Raw genomic sequence first — 17,244 nt, 5'->3', positions numbered from 1 at the left:
TATTTCCTTTTAAGTTGTATTTTTGAGTTTGACGCTAAAACTGCTACAAAATAGCAGCCAAAACTATTAATATCAGTTTGATACAGATGGGCAAGTGGCGATACCAAGTATCAGTATCGGTGCTTCTAATGGCTCTCAATTTTTTCAATAGTTGAATACTCTTACTAGTATTGGTCTGGGAAAAAAAAAGAAACGTGTTATCGAACACCCCCAAGCATCAAGTTAAAAAAAAAAAAAAATTTAAATAATAAAATAGTAATAACAATTAAAGCAAGTTGAAGAATGGAAGAAATAATAGTTGCAGCAATTGTGGTCATAGAAGTTAAAAGCAATCCTACTTAATGCAATAATACCGTACTAGTATTTGTTTTTTTAGAATGGAGAATAAGAGAAAGAGAAAGCAGTTGAATTGTGTTTTAATGGTGTCCCACTCTCATGTCGCTTCTTTTTACATCCAGCATTCATATGGGACAAAGCGCGGATCAGGTCACTTTGCTCACACACACATAGTGAGTAACATAGCAGCAAGTGGCTCTTACCGTCTCTTTGCATTTCAAGCTAGTATAACAGATTTTGTATGGGGCATTCAAGTTCAAGTAAAAAAAAGGGAAAATAATGAAACCGTAAGGAACCAATAGGAACAAATGAAAACTGCGAAAGAGGAGGGTTACAAATGAAAAAAAAACATACAAAACCAGTATTCCAAATTGCATATATTGTAATAAGTACAGATAATTTTTATTATAGTTGAAGGAATAAAAAAAAAAATATGGATGCTCTAATGGTCATTTGACATTTTTGTGGGACCAAGTTTGTTACTTTGTGTTACAAAGTTCCTGTAAAGGCGATAAAAACTGCATCTTTGGTGAGCATTATTTTAATAGTACGTAACATGATTAAAAAAATGGAACCTCTCATATTCATTTTATTTTTTTGCATGCTACATAGTTAAGAGTAGTAGTTTTCCCTGTACCATTTTTTCTACAGCACAAGAATAAACAAATGCAAACAAAACAATAAAATCAGAAAAATTTGATTGAAAAAAGCTAGCTGTTTTGTTGCTTTTTTCACCCCAAAAAATTTGAGCCCCAATGTAAAAAAACAAAGAGGTTTCAATTTGTGTTTGCTGATGCTCATTTTACAGTGTCAAATTTTTAAGTGTCAGAATATTTTTTTCAACATTTTTTAATAAGTGCATATTTTGTTGTGTTGCTTTTTTGATCATTTTAAACTGAGGCTGTTAGATGCTAATTTTCTTAGTTTTTTAAGCCTCAGCCTATGACTACAGTGAGCCTCCATAAATATAAATATTTTTTTTTATTTGTTATCTGTTATTTATTTTGTCCAAATCATTTTAAACTGTGGGATTATTATGATAGAAATAAATTTCAACTTAAATAATCAAAACCTGCTTAGAGATATTGAATGAATGAACAAACAAATAAAACAAAAGCAATGCTTGCATTAAGTTTTTTTTTTTTTTTTTTTTTAATTTAAATGACAGCATTATTACTGTTCAGGTTGTTACCTGGGTGACAAAAGAAGACAAACGCGATCATGAACATAAATAAAAGAAACAATTACGAGTGAGCCACGCATGCATTTGAACGCTCCTCACATGATCTCCATGGATGATACATGATGCAGAATACATATTAAAATACATAATAGATGCAAACAATCTGCTGCTGTTTTGGAGTAAATGCTTGAGTGTAAATGGTGCATTCGTGAAGTGTCAATCTACTAAAACATGAAAACCAACAAACGGCGAGCCGGTCCGACACGCGTACATTCGTGATGCTTTTTTTGCTGCGCGTCGGAGAAGTGCTTATTGTGATTGGAGAGGAGGGAAGGAGGGAGTGAATATGCGGGGGGGAAGCTCAGTGAAAGTATCCCGCCGAGTCTTTGCTGTGCAGAGGCACGGTGCTGTCACGGCACTGCCCCTCGTCCTGCGCGTCCAGCAGGCTGCGCCCCCTGTGGGGTGAGCAAGGCGTCGGCGCCTCCTCCACGGTGGGTGGGGTCTCCGTGCTGGAGGCGTACGCCGCCGGGGAGTTGGCGCGACTGTGCGCTTTCGGATTGAAGGCGTCGCAACGGGGCCGCGCCGAAGGCCGAGGCCGCGCTAGGATGTCCAAGGTTTTGGGGCGCTCGGGGGCGCAGCGGCGGCGAGGGGTGGGCGGGAACACCACGTTGGGGTTCGGGAGGCGGGGCACGGCCGAGAAGTTGTCCGCGAAACCTCGAAAGGTGCCCCCTAGGGGAGTGCAATTAGAAGACCGTTGAAGCTAGAAGGATGGTTTTCATGAAAGGGGACTAATGGAAATGTTGCTGTCCATCCTCGCGCCGGTTGCATGATTGCATCCAAAAAGTGCAGGAAAAATAATCCATAAAGGGCTCTCATGTGACTGTTTTGATGAGGCACAACCTCAAATTATGAAAGAGGTAGACGAATTTGACTTGGAGAGGATTAGGGTTCATTGCAAATATTTTGTTTTAATTTGGGAATATTGCCATTAATTAAGCTGATCATCTGCGATATTAACATTTAAAAAGTCAAGCACATTTTTTATTTTAATTTCGTCAAATCCAGCACTTTGCCATCCGACCACTAGGAGGCATTGTTTCTCACATGTTTGCATGACAAGAGCATCTACTTTTCTCTCCCGGATATATTATTTACTATTCTGTATGTATTATTTTAATGGCATTGAGTTTCTCAACTGATTCCTAATTTAACAGTGCTAGCTGTCAATTGCGACCCATTTTGAAAAATCCAAAAATTGGAAAAAATTCGGTTTGAAATGACCGAAAATGACATTGTGACTGCTAATTCATTATTTATAATTTATAAATAATAATAATAATAATTTATAAGTAAATAATGTGCTTGGTTCTAAGTAGGCTCATTTTTTCATTGGTTTGCACTCAGCAAGTAGGGTAGCTGTGTTGCCCTGCGTGCTAAGTTTATTAGTAGTTTATTATAGATTATTATATAGTTTATTATTATTGGTATTTGTACGTATCAACCTTGAAGCCTTGTTTATATCGTGCTTGTTTAGGAAAGGGCAATAAATAGATATGATCGACCTAACATGATGAATAATCATGATTAATGATTGTGATTTCAATATTGACCAAAATAATCGTGAATATTATTTTGGCCAGTCCTAATATATATTATGTTATGAAAAGATTTCCATCCTTATTGTCAAAAAACATGACATTACATGAAATTGAAAGTGCAGAAAGGGCACTCACATAAACTGATTACGGATCAGCTATTGGTTTGGTCCGCAACAAAAAAATAAAATGGCGATCGTTGTTTTCCGCAACAAAAGCAAATGTTTTATTTTGGTTCGACGCTAATAAACGGTTTAAGAAGTGGATCATCAAAGCCCGAGTGTTTCCTGTTAAGCGGCTGAAATTCCGACAAATTTGGGCCAAAATTAAACAAGTTCCAAAGAGTTAAATCAATGATCAAAAACAATCATGAAAAATTTTGATGAGATTGAACTCTTACCTTTGTACTCCAAAATGGTTTGCTCCGGCAAAGGTTCCAGGTTGTTCGGCGGGCAGCTCTTCCTGATGGCGCCGTCGGACGGCGTGCGGCGCAGGCTACCCGCCCGTGGGGCTGCGGCGCTCTGCATGCAGGGAACGTGCGTGGGCGTGAGCGACTGGCGCGGGTTGCGCTTGAAGCTCTCCAGGTGGGTGTTGACCAACGCGTTGCCGTGGCGACGCACGGGCAACTCTAACGGGAGCTCGTCGCTGTCGGAGCGCAGCAAGGAGCGCGTGGAAGAGTCGCGGTCCGGGGACGAGACGGACGGCGGAATCCTCAGCGGGCTGTCGCGGCGAAACAGTCTGTGCGCATGGAAGAAGGCATCCCAGCGCGACTTGACGGCCTCTTCTGGCCGAGCGAGCGTTAGAAGGTTGTAACCCAGCCCGGCCGCCGCCAGCAGGGCGCCGCAGCCCAGAAGCACCAGGTCGGTGCGCCGACCTCCGCCGGGGCTCTTGCGGCTCGGCGTCACACACGGAGCATGGATGTCTGCGAAGGGATCCTCGCCAACTCCTGATTGGTCATTTTCATTCATCTGGGCTGAACCTGCTTCCGAGGTGCTCACGAAGCAGCAGTCTTCATTTTCTACAACAAAATCCATGATTACGTTCCCACATGTCCTTATTTCAACTGATTTATTGATAAACGAGACCGACAGAGGAATTTTTTAGTATTGTCCTGCCTGGCTTTGGCAGTCCTCAACTCCTTGAATATTAGCTGCTAGCGTAACAAACTGAACCGTTGTGCGGTATGTTGTCCAATCATTTGACCTTTACATCAAAAGGAATTTCACATCAAAGGGAAAGCAATAAAAGAAGACAGCAGGGAGCTGAAATTTCACCCAGATGGTGACAACATGTCAAAGTTCAACATGGCACCACGACTTAAGTTATCACATAACCAGGAGTGTGCCATCCCTTGGCTAAAACACTGTCAGAATGATGTGGAAAAAAATGACCTAAAATGGTCAAAATACTGTACAAGGTTTTTAATGAAGGTGTTACCGGAACAGAACTTACCCATTTCCAGGAGGCTGGGCACTCCCGGCACGGCGGGGCTGTGTCTCGGGGAACGGCGCAGGTTGGGGGCACTACAAGAGCGCTGGCGGCTTCCCTCGGCGGAGGGCCTCACACTGTTGGCATTCCCGCTAGCATTAGCATAATGCACAAAACTATGCCCGTTGTTATGCTCATTAGGTGCAGCTGGATCATTTTAAAGCCCCTTTTTGCAGTGCCTGGGGGCTTGCAAATGCGGACACCATGAAGGCGGAAACGAATTTTGCAGGACGACTAATTGGAAGTGTGGGGGAGGTGGAAGGGGGGGTCAAGCTTGTATTTAAAAGTGAAAGCCTGTTCAGTGAAAAAAAATGCTATCATCAAGTCATTGACCCCAACACGATCATTTTCTTAGCATAGACCAATCTTTCTCAAATAGTGGGGCGGGGCCCCTGCGCGAGGCAATGCCAGGGGGGGACGAATGACTCCGGGAAAAATGCTTTGTTTTTGCCATTTGAAGTATAATTACCATATAATAAAAACTGGCATCCTTTTTTTTTGTACATTTCAGGCAGTTTTATGCTCGTTTATTTTTTTTCCTGTTGTAAAATAATCTCTAATCTATACAAACACTGTAAAAATGTAGTTAACAGATGTTGGAATTTTGCTTTTTTTTGTTCATGTTAACAAGAATACAGTATAGGTGTACTTACATAATGTTTATAGATAATTATCTTATAAAATAATCTTTCCTAGGACGGCTTTGTAAAATATAAATTGAAATGCAATGGCACAAACAAAACCCCAAGTTGGCACAGGAATAATGAACTAAAATCAGTTACCTGGAGTCAGCGCTGTGCTCCCGATGCGGTCCGCACACTCGCGTCCTGCCTTTCTTCCGGGACCCTCGTCTTTCAACCTCCTCTCCACCTGCACTGCAAGCCCAGCCGCTGCAGCACCCCTCCTGTGGCGTGACTGAGGAGAAGAAAAATGTTGCGATATTTTTTCCTCGCACTACTAATCCCATCACATGGGATAAGTACACAATTTAGGAATGCTTGGTTTTAAATTCAACTACGTTTGAGAGTGGTAAAAAACAGCTCAAAGCAAGCGCACTTAACCCATTTTTTTTTTTAAGAGGGGTTACAGATGATTTGTGTGTGTTAAGCATACGCTGGATGGCTCGGAGGCGAGGGAGCAGCGGCGGGCTAGTGGGGGGGCTGGAGCCGCTGCTGAGCAAACTTCTGCGACGGTCGTGTGACGGCGATGCCTGCACAGTGATCTTGTGCTGAAAATCTAAAAAAAAAAAAAAAAAAGGATTTGATTTTAGTTTCATCATTCAATTATGTTTAGTGTATGTGGTTCAAATTCAGTAACACCATGGAATGGCAGGAAATTGGCTAAAATGGCCAATTTGAAGCAAAATGGTACACTTCCTGTGAATCTTCAGCATTGCGATTTTGTATTTAGACTTTTTTTGTACGTGTACTTATGAAAGGCATGACTACAAAATTTTACGCAGTTAAACGGATTTGGGACTGTGATATATATATTTTTTAACACAATACTAAAGGCCAAAATGGGCCTTTCTAACCAAAATGGCAGCGGTCTTGTATGTTTTTGTGCATGGCTCGAGTCATTTTTGTGGGTCTATACATGATAGTCACATCTACCGAATTTCTTGATGCTAAATAAAGGTCGCTTTGCAGGAAGGCTTTTTTTTTTAAACTTCCAGAATATAATAACACCAAAATGTCAATCCAAAATGACCATTTGTAACCAAAATGGCAAAACATTTTTGTGATGTCAAAAATCCACCAAGTACCACGTCACTAAGGAAAACTAGCATGGGGGCAGATATTTATTTAAACATCGAAACAATTCAAACCAAAACTGTATTTTGTGCAGCTTATTGATGGGTTTTTTTTTTTGTGGGTTTCCTCATTAAAGACACAACAACAAAATGCGGTATTGCGAAGTCACCTAGCGGCAGGCTAATCCTGTTGCCATCCTTGACTTTGAGGCGATGGCGCCGGAACTTTCCCTGACGGCGCTCTACATGCGGCTTGTCACGGTAAAGCTGGTGGATGATGATGTTGAGCTCCCGCTCCAGGATGTGGATCTCCCGCTCGGCCAGTTCCTGCTCGCGCCTCCTTAACGCCTCCTCCTGGCACTTCTGCTGCAGCGCCGCCCGCGTCAGCTCCTCTTCCCACGAACGCAGCTCCTGACGTCAAAGAAATTCAGTCTGTTCAGCACACAAGACATTTTATTAGGTACACCAACCACATCGTACCTTCTCCTTAGTCCGCAGCTGGTCAAACATCTCCTGTATCTCCAGCTTCCAGTCGTCCTGCAATGAGCAAAAGGACTCGGCCGGCATCTCAAAGAATCCTGACTCCTCAATGGTGGTCAGCTGGTCCAGAATGTGGGCGAAGGGCGGCCGAGAGTGAGGGTCCGAGCTCCAGCAGGCTGCGAGGACATCGCAGTTAGAGATAACCAATTTAACATGTAGGCCACAGAGCAAAAAAAAAGCCCCTGAACATCAAAATAGCTGATATCCTTTGCATCTCTATGCATGTTGCTGAGTGAAACTGGCTTTTGGGGTTGAATTTTCTTTAGAATTTTAAGGGGATGCCAAAATGGCTCCTTCACACTAAAATGGCACACAAGGACAACTCATGATAATCAAGACTACAAAAACAATTACATAAACAAGTGATACTAGAAGGACAAAAGTTTTTTTTAATCTGTAGATCAGTGATTCTCAAATGGGGGAACTTGGAGGAACTCCGGGGGTTTCTCCAGATTTTAAATAAAACCAACATACACGCAAACATCCTTAAAAAAATATTTATTGAATCAAAGAATTGTTCCCAACTTTTCCCATGCCACCTCTCGTTACCTGTCATGTTATGACTTATTTTTTGTGAACAAGATCTCGACCACGATCCCAAAAGATGACAATGACCTCTTTAATTCAAAATGGCAGACTTATTTGGCCATGGCTACTTGAGCCTTTTTTGTGGCTGTACTCATATGTAATACATATTAGCCAAGTGTCCCCGTGCGAAGTGAAACTGGAAATGGGGGTGAACTTTCCTTTTTTATACTTGAGGTCAACATCCACAAACCCCCTTCAAATTGAAATGGCAGACTTCCTGTCTTTTGGGGCACTTTTTTAAGTGGATCTACAACTCATAATAGAAAATTCAAATTGGATTAAACCGGTTTTGGGGCTTGTATTTTTCTTTTTCAATGATAAAGAATGCTCCCAAGTTTAAAATGGCTAACTTGTTGTTTCTTTTGGTGGCATGTTGTATTTTGTGAGTCTTCTCATAGACATGCCTACTAAATTTTATGTTGCTATGTGAAACCGGCTTGGCGCGAGCGCGTCTTACCTTCCATGAGGCGTGCAAAGGGTTGAGGACATGTGGAGGGAATGGGCAATGCCAGCTTGTTCATGGCCACTCCATACGCCACCGCCAGGCCATCGATGCCACGAAAAGGCACTTCGCCCGTCAACAACTCCCACAGCAGCACGCCATAACTGGAAGAGCAAAACCCAAAAGCATTTCGCTTGAGGAGTTCACAAAAGTCATGTTGCGGTTTGAAGGAGGCAGTTATTGAAGGAAAAGTCAAATATTTTCTTTACAATAATATGTTCTAAGCAGCTCCGCCAGTAAAAACTGTACTTTGATAAATATTGTTTGTGGAATACAGGAGCAGATCCACCGGTTTTCATCCATTCCAGGGAGAGGCCATTTTGTTACTTGCTGTCAACTGAATATGACATCACATTTTCTCAGGGCTCTGACAATCACAGCTTTTGAAAGTCACATGACCAGACTCAGGAAATATAAGAGTCAAACAAGTAAGCGTTCAGTGGTTAGTTTGAGTAACTGCTTCCCAACAATCCCCGTTGCTATGGCAACTTGCAGCCCTAGCTAGGCTTTCTTGGACGTTTTGTAGACTTTTTTTTTTTAATGGGCCGCAAATCCCACCTCCATACGTCGCTACCCTTGGAGAATGTGGACGACCGGATGACTTCGGGCGCCATCCAAGCGTAGGTGCCCGCCGCGCTCATCTTAGTGGTGCGCTGCCACTCGCGGGCCAGACCGAAGTCTGTGATCTTCAGTGTCTTGTTGCTCAGGTCATCCCTTTCGAGCCTCTCCAGGATGAGGACTGGGGATGTTGGGGTAGGAGACATATGACCAGGTAGGGGGATTTGGATGTTGGGTTGGTGTGCACGTCGGGGAAAGCAAGAATTCACATTTAAAAAAAAAAAAAAAAAAAACATTGCAAAATAAAGCGGAATCCAAGAACACAAAAATGAAGTGTGAATAGGGGATAAAAAGAGGTTTGGTGGAAGGATATGAGAGGTTTGGAGTAGAAGAAGAAAGAACAAACAAACAAGAAGTTGTGAGAGACAGGCTATGTTCGGAATTGTTTGGAATGACTTAAAGAATACTATAGTTAAAGTACAAGTAATATATGACATGATTGACAGTGGTGCGCTTTTATTTTGAAGTTTTTCCCGGAAGTATAGTCACGAGGCTGTCCTGACATCAGTCGCGTTCACGCCATGTTGTTTGGAAATGAACTTCAAACTTACAATTCAGCATACAAAAACACAAAAACAATGACGCAACTGACATTCTTTTTTTCGTGATTGACAACCTTTTTTTCGGGCAGAGGTTTTTTTTCCCCCTTTAGTTCAATGTCACCGTCAACCAAAATAGCTAGGTGGTCGACCGCCCGACTGGGGGCGATGCATTGAGCATCCTTGTTATAAGCTAATTGGAGAAGAGGTTTCCCTGAGAAGAAAAAGAAATGGAATAATTGAGAAGATTGGTGAGTAATAATGAAGATATATTAAATTATTCTCATTTGAAGGATTTTTTTTTTTTTAACCACATTTACCACAGGCATATAACATTCTTGAAGAAGGTCATTTTCCATACAAAAATAGGCAAATTTGGAAATTCTCTCTGTACTCAGGTTGATTATTAATCATGATCATTCATCATGTTTGGTCAAACATGTCTGTATGTAAACAAGGCTTCAAGGCTTGATACTGACAAATAATAATAATAAATTAAAACAATTATATAAAGTAAATAATAAAACAAATTCATATGGCAAACATGGCTAACAGTGCAACACAGCTAACTTGCTTACTGAGTGCAAATCATGAAAAAAAAATGAAGCCTACTAAACAAAGCACATTACTTACTTTTAAGCAAATTGTAATCAATTAGCAGTCAAAATGTCATTTTCGGTCATTTCAAACCAAATTTATTCCAATGTCCAGATTTTTCAAAATGGGTCCGAATTGACTGCTAGCACTGTATATATTAGGAATCAGGTGAGAAGCTCAAAGCCATTTCACACTGGTAAATAATATATTAGGGTGAGAAAAGCAGAGGCGTTTGTCGTGCAAAGATGTGGGAAACATTACCCCCTGGTGGTAGGATGACAAAGTGCTTGATTTGACATGTACCGTAGCCAGCTTTTTAAATGTTAATATCGCAGAGGATCAGCTAAATTAATCACAGCACCCAATATTGTAATCGCGATTAAAATTCAATTAATTGTGTAGCCCTACTGTGAAGCTCAGTAATAAAGGGAATAAATACAAAAACAGGTTCTATAACTTGTCATGTCTATAAAGCTTTACAATACAAGAAAGCTTAAATGATTGGTACTGTTTTCAGGCTTAAACCAACCTTCCACTGGATGTGTAATGAGCTACATTTAGAATGGCAAATTCATATTTCCAGTTATGTTGGTGATGTAAAAGTAATGCAATAGTAGTGTAATGCATTACATTTCAAATACAGCAATACTGTTATGTACCTAATTATTTTGACATGACAGTAATAAGTAATAATGCATTACAGTTTGGAAGTAACTTGCCCAACACTGCATTTGGAACCGCTTAAATGGACCTTCAACAGATCTAAGAAACACATGTAACTTCGGATGAATCTGTATGAAACAATTAATTGGCATGTTGCTCAGCATTTGGCAGTCACACCTTCTGCAGCGACTTAACACTCCAGGTTAGCTAATAGTAAGCAGCTAACACTTGCACTGGCTGGTCACCGGCCAATGGTTCTTATCAATGGCGTGTGAGTAGGTCTGCACGTGAAGAAAATCCTCACTAATAAGTTTCAGGACTTAAAGGATCACAGACATTCCACAAAGAACTTTTTCTAATGTATAATATCTGCCATAGCTCAATAAAGGCTGGGAAAAACTGCACCTGTAAATAAGTAAGGGAGTTGGTTCCTACCATTGCTGGACTTGAGATCTCTGTGAATAATTGTGACGATGGCCTGGTCATGCAGGTAGCGCATTCCTCGGGCGACCTGCACCGCCCAGTCCACCAGGGTGCAGGGCGGCACGCGCCTGCCGGCCAGAACTCGGTTAAGGGAGCCGCCGCGAGCGTATTCCATCACCAGGCACAGGTTGGGCTGGCGAAGGCACGCGCCCAGCAGCGCCATAACATTGGGATGATCTAGCATGGCGAAGAGCTTGGCCTCCTGCTGCACGCTGGCCAGCGTTTGCTCCGGGTCTTCGTCGGGGTCCCGCCGCGCCGCCTTCACCGCCACCTCAGCACCGCGCCATACCGCCCGGTACACCTTGCCAAAGCCGCCCACGCCGATTATCTCTTCCAGAACAAGCTCAGAGAAGTCGATCTCCAGTACTGAGGACGAAGGAAATTAATGACGGTTAAATACTGTACTTCAAAGTGGAAAAGTGGCGTAGAAGTTGTTGGATTGATTTGGGAATTGAGAAAATGCTTTTCTCTGCGTGCCCTGCAATTGGCCGCCAAACAGTTCAGGGTGTCCCTCTTCTACTGCACATTGAAAACCGGGATAGGCATCAGCGGGCCTGCGACCCTAAGGAAGATAAGCGGCTACAGAAAATGGATGGATGGATGGTCTGGTCATAAGCAGAAGAGAGACATGTAAAATTGATAGCATCCTTGCCTATAGGCATTACAGTAGCTTTTTCTTCCCAGTTTACTTGAATGACGAGTCTGACGACATGATGGCTAATCTTTTTTTTTTTGAAAATTGAATCAAGTTTTAGTCAAGAACAGGATAAAAGCTCATTTCCAAAACTATATTTAAAGTAACTATTGACCAAATGCAGCAGCTCACCAGAACAGTGGCTAGCACGTCCTTCTCTTAGTTCAGGGACCCGAGTTCAAATCCACCTCGCTCCGGCCTTCCTGTGTGGAGTTTGCATGTTCTCCCCGAGCCTGTGTGGGTTCTCTGCGTGCACTCCTGCTTCCTCCCACACTCCAAAAACATGCTTAGCAGGTGTATTGGACATACTAAATTGTCCTTAGGTATGATTGGGTGTGTTCGTTGTTGGTCTCTGTGTGCTATGGAATTGGCTGGCAACCAGTTGAAGGGCCTACTGCCCAAAGTCAGCCGGCAAGCCTGTGACCTTTGTCGGGATAAGTGGCTCCAGAAAATGGATGGATGGATTAACCAAATACCATGTAATACCAAATAACAACCAAGGGTATTTTTTACATTTATGTTCATTTTATTCCCTTTAATTGCCATAAAATACCCTCTTATGCCCTTGGAAGGTTCCCAACCCTTGTTTCACTGTCAGTGGGGCGCCTCCACTTCGAACAGACCCTCATGAATATTTCAGGCGCTGCATGAAAGTAGGCCAGCAGAGGAGGAACAGCCCAGCCCAAACAAGCCAGGGGAACATCTCAGACATGTTGTTGTCCTGTCTGCAAGTTGTGTAATTTTAATATCAAAGTATTTGGGCAAGCTTTAACAAATGTTTAGTGTTATATCTAATAAAGGCAACTTTGGCGCGTATACTACTATATTACAAAATGTATAATATTCAAGGCAGGTCTCTGTCTGTAACCTACACAAATAGTAAGGATTGACTGTGCATTAGTAACTTGAATTAGGCACCCCCACTTTAGATAAAAGTGCTGTTTGCTGCTAGTGAACCCAATTCAAGTCACTTCACAGTTAGTAGTAGCACTTGGGCAAATCGTGAACAATTATTTTAAAAAGTGGTTTTGAGCTGTTTATTGTTACTCCATGTTGAAGTTTGTAATCAAAGTAACCATGAGAGAATTACACATTAAAACAAGCACTCAGTCTACTCACTATCTTAATGCTAACATGTAAATGGAATAGCATAGTAAAAATTTAAAGGGACTGTGTATAAGATTTAGAGCATTTTTCATTAAAAAGGAATGAATTAAACAATTATAAATTTCAAAAACTTATAAATGAATGTGTTCTTAATGACCAACAGTAAGTTTTAAATATAATCATAGGTCTAGATATCATTAAGTTAGATTACATGGGGGGTGGCACTTCTCCGCAGGCGGCCATGTTTGTCATAGCTGCGGACAATGGTAAATGCAGCACCAGCAGCACCTCCTGCTATCTGTAATAAAAAACGGTCCAAATCTTAAACACTATTCTTTTAAGCAACTAATATTTGAACACAAATGCCGCAACGTTCAGTATAATAAAACAGTACTTTGTCATATTCTTTATCCTCTGAGAGGATCTGTGTATTCTGCGTCTATTGTGTCGACGGTTCTGTGCGATATTGTTCGAAATACATGTCTAATACTGCCCCCAAGTGGCCACGGCATGCAGGAGCACAATGGCAACTCTAATGACCTGCGATAGAAAGTGTTTTAAATCTTTTTATTCATGTCATTACTTCGTTATAACGTGTAATATTACTTAGCGCTATATTTAAAATTTTATTGATAGTATTTGTTTTCATGAGTAAAGGCGAATTGTTATTAATGTTTCTTTTACATTTTCAATAGGAGATCAGCACCACTGTATAATATTTTTAAAAACAGCAGCTCATCAAGCAGGGAGAGTACAAGTAAAATTACCTATTTTATCGAGGCATTGACACTCTGTGCTGTCGCTATCAAATATTTGGCACATTTCCTGTTGGGACCAACAATTGAATCAAACGCAAAGCACAAAGAGATACTCACGGTGCAACTGAGGAACTTCCTGAGACGAGGCGGCCCGCCTCTCCTCCGGCACGCCCCTGCTGACATAATTGCAGGGGAAAATGCCAACCCGGTCGGCCACCACGCCGGTCCACCAGCCCTCATCCCCGGACACCAGCGAGTCCTTGGATAGCACTTCTACCAGGTCCCCCCGGCGAAGATTCAGCTCGTCGTCCGCCGTCGCCTCGTAGTCGAACACGGCCGTCCAGCGGCCGGCAGGTGCTGCCTCCGACTCGGCGCCGTTCTCCCCATCCTCCCCCTCTGGCGTGGGCCAGCGGAAAATATCGGCTTCATCCGAAGGGGGGACGCCCGGCCCGGGGCTCGCCGCTTTTGGGGGGACATCCATGGAGGCGGTCCATGGGGCGACCTGGAGCCCAGCGGCAGCTGCAGGCGCATTCACCTGGCGGCTAGCTCGCCAGCTAGCTATCTTAAATCGCGACTAATCCCCCGCGCGCGTTCCAGCTCGCGCCGCCGAGCTGAATTGTGGGTAAAACGTGGAATCATTGGGTTTCCATTTTCAATCAAAAACACAGAAGTCACAATCAACGCGAGAGGCGAGCGGTCACCCTCTGCGTCAACACGCGAGTCGCCGCTGACCTCCTATTGGTGCGCGTGCGCGTCAGTCAGCCGCCCAGGGCCCGCCCTATAACATTAACGCTCCCCACTAAGCGTGAGTCCATTAAGATTTGAATGCGATTACAACTGGCAAAGCAGCACTTCACTTCAGCACAATGAATATTGCTGTAAAAACATTTAAAAAAAAATGAAATTCACAAAATATAACCTTAGGAATAAAGTATTTGCCAAAAAACGGTTTCTTGTGAGCCAGAAAGCCGATTTTATTCCACAGTAGAGAACGAAAAAAAAGAAAACACAGAATCTCAAAAACACTTTGGAAAATGCATTTTTTCTTATTTTTAACCTTGGAAATTTGACATCTCATAGCAGGCCTGGAAAACTATTAAAATGTAACCCCCCCGACCCCAAACATTGTCCCGTTTACAAAAGACCACAAAAGTGAAACGCTCACAAAGTCCTGTGAGGTCCCAATAAAGTCACGTGACGGATTTTAGCGTGTGTTTTTTGTTTCACTCCACATATCCTGGCACAGATTTAAAACCACAAATAAGTCAAGGCAGAGAGGAAAAATGTCCATGTTGCCAGTTTCTGTAACACAGAAAGAGAAACAAATAAAAATCGAATGTGTCTCAAAAGGGCGTGAAACGATCCATTTTGTTCAAGTATGTACAGTAGGCTTTCCAGTAGAAAAGGAAGAAACAAAAACGCTGTCTCTGGTGGACAAATAACGCAATTACATTTGTACTCTAAACACCGTTTACAGTGGAACCTTCAAAGTCTTGACTTTTCTTTGATTTCTCTTTGCCTTTTTTTCTTTGACGATTGAAAGGAGAGGTTTATTTTATGGACACAACGTGACATCTTGAGCCAGGAACAATATTTGACATTATTATAATAACCACAATAATTTATTTACTTTTATTAATTTGCCACGTTGGACTTTGGGGGTCCCACTGTATGTGACAGTTTTTCTCAGTGGTTTTGGTACGTTTCTTAGATCAGAATTGAAACGTGTACAATATTCACAAGTGACAGAATAATGTGCATTGAAATAGCATTTTTGAGAAATTCAATTCTGGTCAGAGAAATCTACAACTGTAACTGAGAAAAACTGAACACATTTTGTTTTGTGAGGGCATTCAAGGTTTCATTCAACTCCAGTTAGTTTTAGCATAAAGCTCGGTGAAAGCGAAAAATCAACATTTGCATGTAATACATAAGTTGTATTGTTATAACTGTAATAATTATTTTAAGGATACAAAAAAGAAAAATATCAGATGAGATCAGATGAAAAATGATTGTAAAAATAAAGAAATACCATTAATAAATGTTAATGTAGTGGTCAAGCAGTATTATAGTAGTACTCTTCTTTATAATAAATATTATAAAATTAAATAAATTATACTAATATTAAAACTAAGAAATGAACTATTAGTAAGTGTGAAGGTACTGAATAAGTAGTGGTGTTATTACAGGCATGACATTACCTTCCACACTTTCTATAATAAGATAAAAATAAAATATATTTTATGGTATTGGATATGTAGTGTTTGTTTGTTTTTAAATGAATGGTGGTAAATTTATCAGAAGCTGAAACTAAATAGTAAAGTACTGGCTAAGTAGGGGTGGTTTTATTACAGTAGTAAAGTTACTTTCTAGACTTTGCAATCCAAACTATAATGAAAAAGATACAATAATTGCAAACACATTAATGTCCTGTAATGTACTGGATAGGTAGCAGCGCTCTGTTCCTATAATAAATAAAATAATTAGTTGAGATCAATGAAAATGAATGATAGAAAGAAATTACTTAAGATCTTGTTCTTTCCAGCTTATTTGCTGTCCTCAAGTGGCAGGAAAAAGAATGCAGCCTTTAAAAATATATATATATATATATACTGTACTGTATTTTTAAAAAGGGGCCATTTTCACCTCAATTGTTCTTGCTTGCAAAGTGCTCCATACATAGAAGTCGACAGCAAAGTGCAATGGAAGGCAAAAGTAAAAAAATACCTCTGAATTCATCCACTGTATCTCTGAGGCAACTTTCAATCTTCTTATTATTTTTGATTCAAAAGGTGTGAGCAGTGGCATGTGATGAGATATGTATTTGTTCGTGATGAAAAGATGATGTAGTCGCATCCCTCCTTGCGTGAGCTGAAAATGGACAGAAAATAAGGAAATATATATTTCATAGATATTTATATATACTGTATATAGTGTGGAGGTCATGTTCAAAAACTGTGGTTGTGATTTCTGCAGCACAAAAAATAAACACTGGCTCCTTGCTTTGTTCCATTTTTTGTGTGTTTTTATCATCAAAATATTTTTCTTTAAAAAAAAAAAAAAAAGTCACTCCTGGTCAGTTCATTGAGAAAAATAGACTCTTTCCAGATGTGTAAGACTGCAGTCTGCATCTCCTTCCGGTGGAATGCTGGACCCCGTTCCTTGGCATCTTCTGGGCAGTTCCTCTGGAGGTCCGCACAGGGCGGGCAGCACCACCTCCCGCGTAAGCCCGGCGGAAGGGCTCGGAGTGGGGTAGAGGGACGGGAGAGACGAGAGATTGGGGTTGGAAGTCGTACCGTGCCTCTCCTGGGCCATTTCGGAAGAAGTCCCATCTAAAAGCCTTCTATATGACAGTAGGCCTCCAGGCTGGAGAAGAGGATGTAGAGGAACCACAAGCTGAAGAAGAAGCCCGACGTGGCCAGTCTGTGCCCGCGGGGCCCGCCCAGCTCGCCCCCGATGTGTGCCCGCCGCCGGTACAACAAGGCCGTGACGGCCAAGAAGGCGAAGATGGTGAAGAGCGTGACGGAGAAGGCCAGCGAGCCGGCCTCCACCACAAAGGCCTTGCCCTTGTTGTGCCAGTAAATGGCGGCCACCGACCACGCCAGGCCGATGCCCAGGAACACGTTGACGGCGTTGCTGCCTGTCACGTTGCCGATGGAGGCATCGGCGTACGTGTCCTGCACCGCCGCCACCTTGCTGGCAAATGTGTCTGTGGACAAAGAAAGACAGTGTTGAAAAAAATAACATAACTGTGATTTATTTTCTTTAATAATGCGACAGCAATTTATCATGGCGTTATC

At 41.9% G+C, this 17,244-nt stretch overlaps 2 protein-coding genes across 3 annotated transcripts in view; both read right to left on the bottom strand.

The window, feature by feature from the left end:
• Nucleotides 1-400: 400 nt before the first annotated feature.
• Nucleotides 401-14,177, bottom strand: map3k9 (mitogen-activated protein kinase kinase kinase 9). Its single transcript, XM_088433749.1, has 11 exons — nucleotides 13,562-14,177; nucleotides 10,838-11,251; nucleotides 8,544-8,724; nucleotides 7,941-8,089; nucleotides 6,836-7,011; nucleotides 6,526-6,766; nucleotides 5,716-5,838; nucleotides 5,385-5,517; nucleotides 4,567-4,679; nucleotides 3,515-4,132; nucleotides 401-2,248 (listed from the first exon to the last, which is right to left on the bottom strand). The coding sequence occupies exons 1-11, from the start codon at nucleotides 13,923-13,925 to the stop codon at nucleotides 1,881-1,883; spliced, it is 2,880 nt and encodes a 959-aa protein (XP_088289875.1). The 5' UTR covers nucleotides 13,926-14,177; the 3' UTR covers nucleotides 401-1,880.
• Nucleotides 14,178-14,393: 216 nt separating this feature from the next.
• slc8a3 (solute carrier family 8 member 3) overlaps nucleotides 14,394-17,244 on the bottom strand; it is a 50,403-nt gene continuing 47,552 nt past the window's right edge. For both annotated transcript variants that reach the window (XM_088433750.1, XM_088433751.1), the window contains one exon: nucleotides 14,394-17,153. In XM_088433750.1, the coding sequence (XP_088289876.1) occupies nucleotides 16,777-17,153 (377 nt within the window). In that variant the 3' untranslated portion in view covers nucleotides 14,394-16,776. The remainder of the gene's footprint in view (nucleotides 17,154-17,244) is intronic.

This window comes from Hippichthys cyanospilos, chromosome 14 (assembly GCF_059441005.1).
Source record: "Hippichthys cyanospilos isolate Australia breed blue-spotted pipefish chromosome 14, RoL_Hcya_1.0, whole genome shotgun sequence".
Taxonomy (NCBI): domain Eukaryota; kingdom Metazoa; phylum Chordata; class Actinopteri; order Syngnathiformes; family Syngnathidae; genus Hippichthys; species Hippichthys cyanospilos.
This window is presented reverse-complemented; position numbering and strand designations above follow the sequence as displayed.

Coding starts and splice junctions, on each gene's coding strand:
- map3k9 (XM_088433749.1), bottom strand. CDS start 13,925: ATGGATGTCCCCCCAAAAGCGGCGAGCCCCGGGCCGGGCGTCCCCCCT. Junction 6,767..6,835: donor AGCTGCGGACTAAGGAGAAG/GTACGATGTGGT, acceptor CTTTGACGTCAG/GAGCTGCGTTCGTGGGAAGA. Junction 5,839..6,525: donor CAGGATTAGCCTGCCGCTAG/GTGACTTCGCAA, acceptor TTTTTTTTTTAG/ATTTTCAGCACAAGATCACT.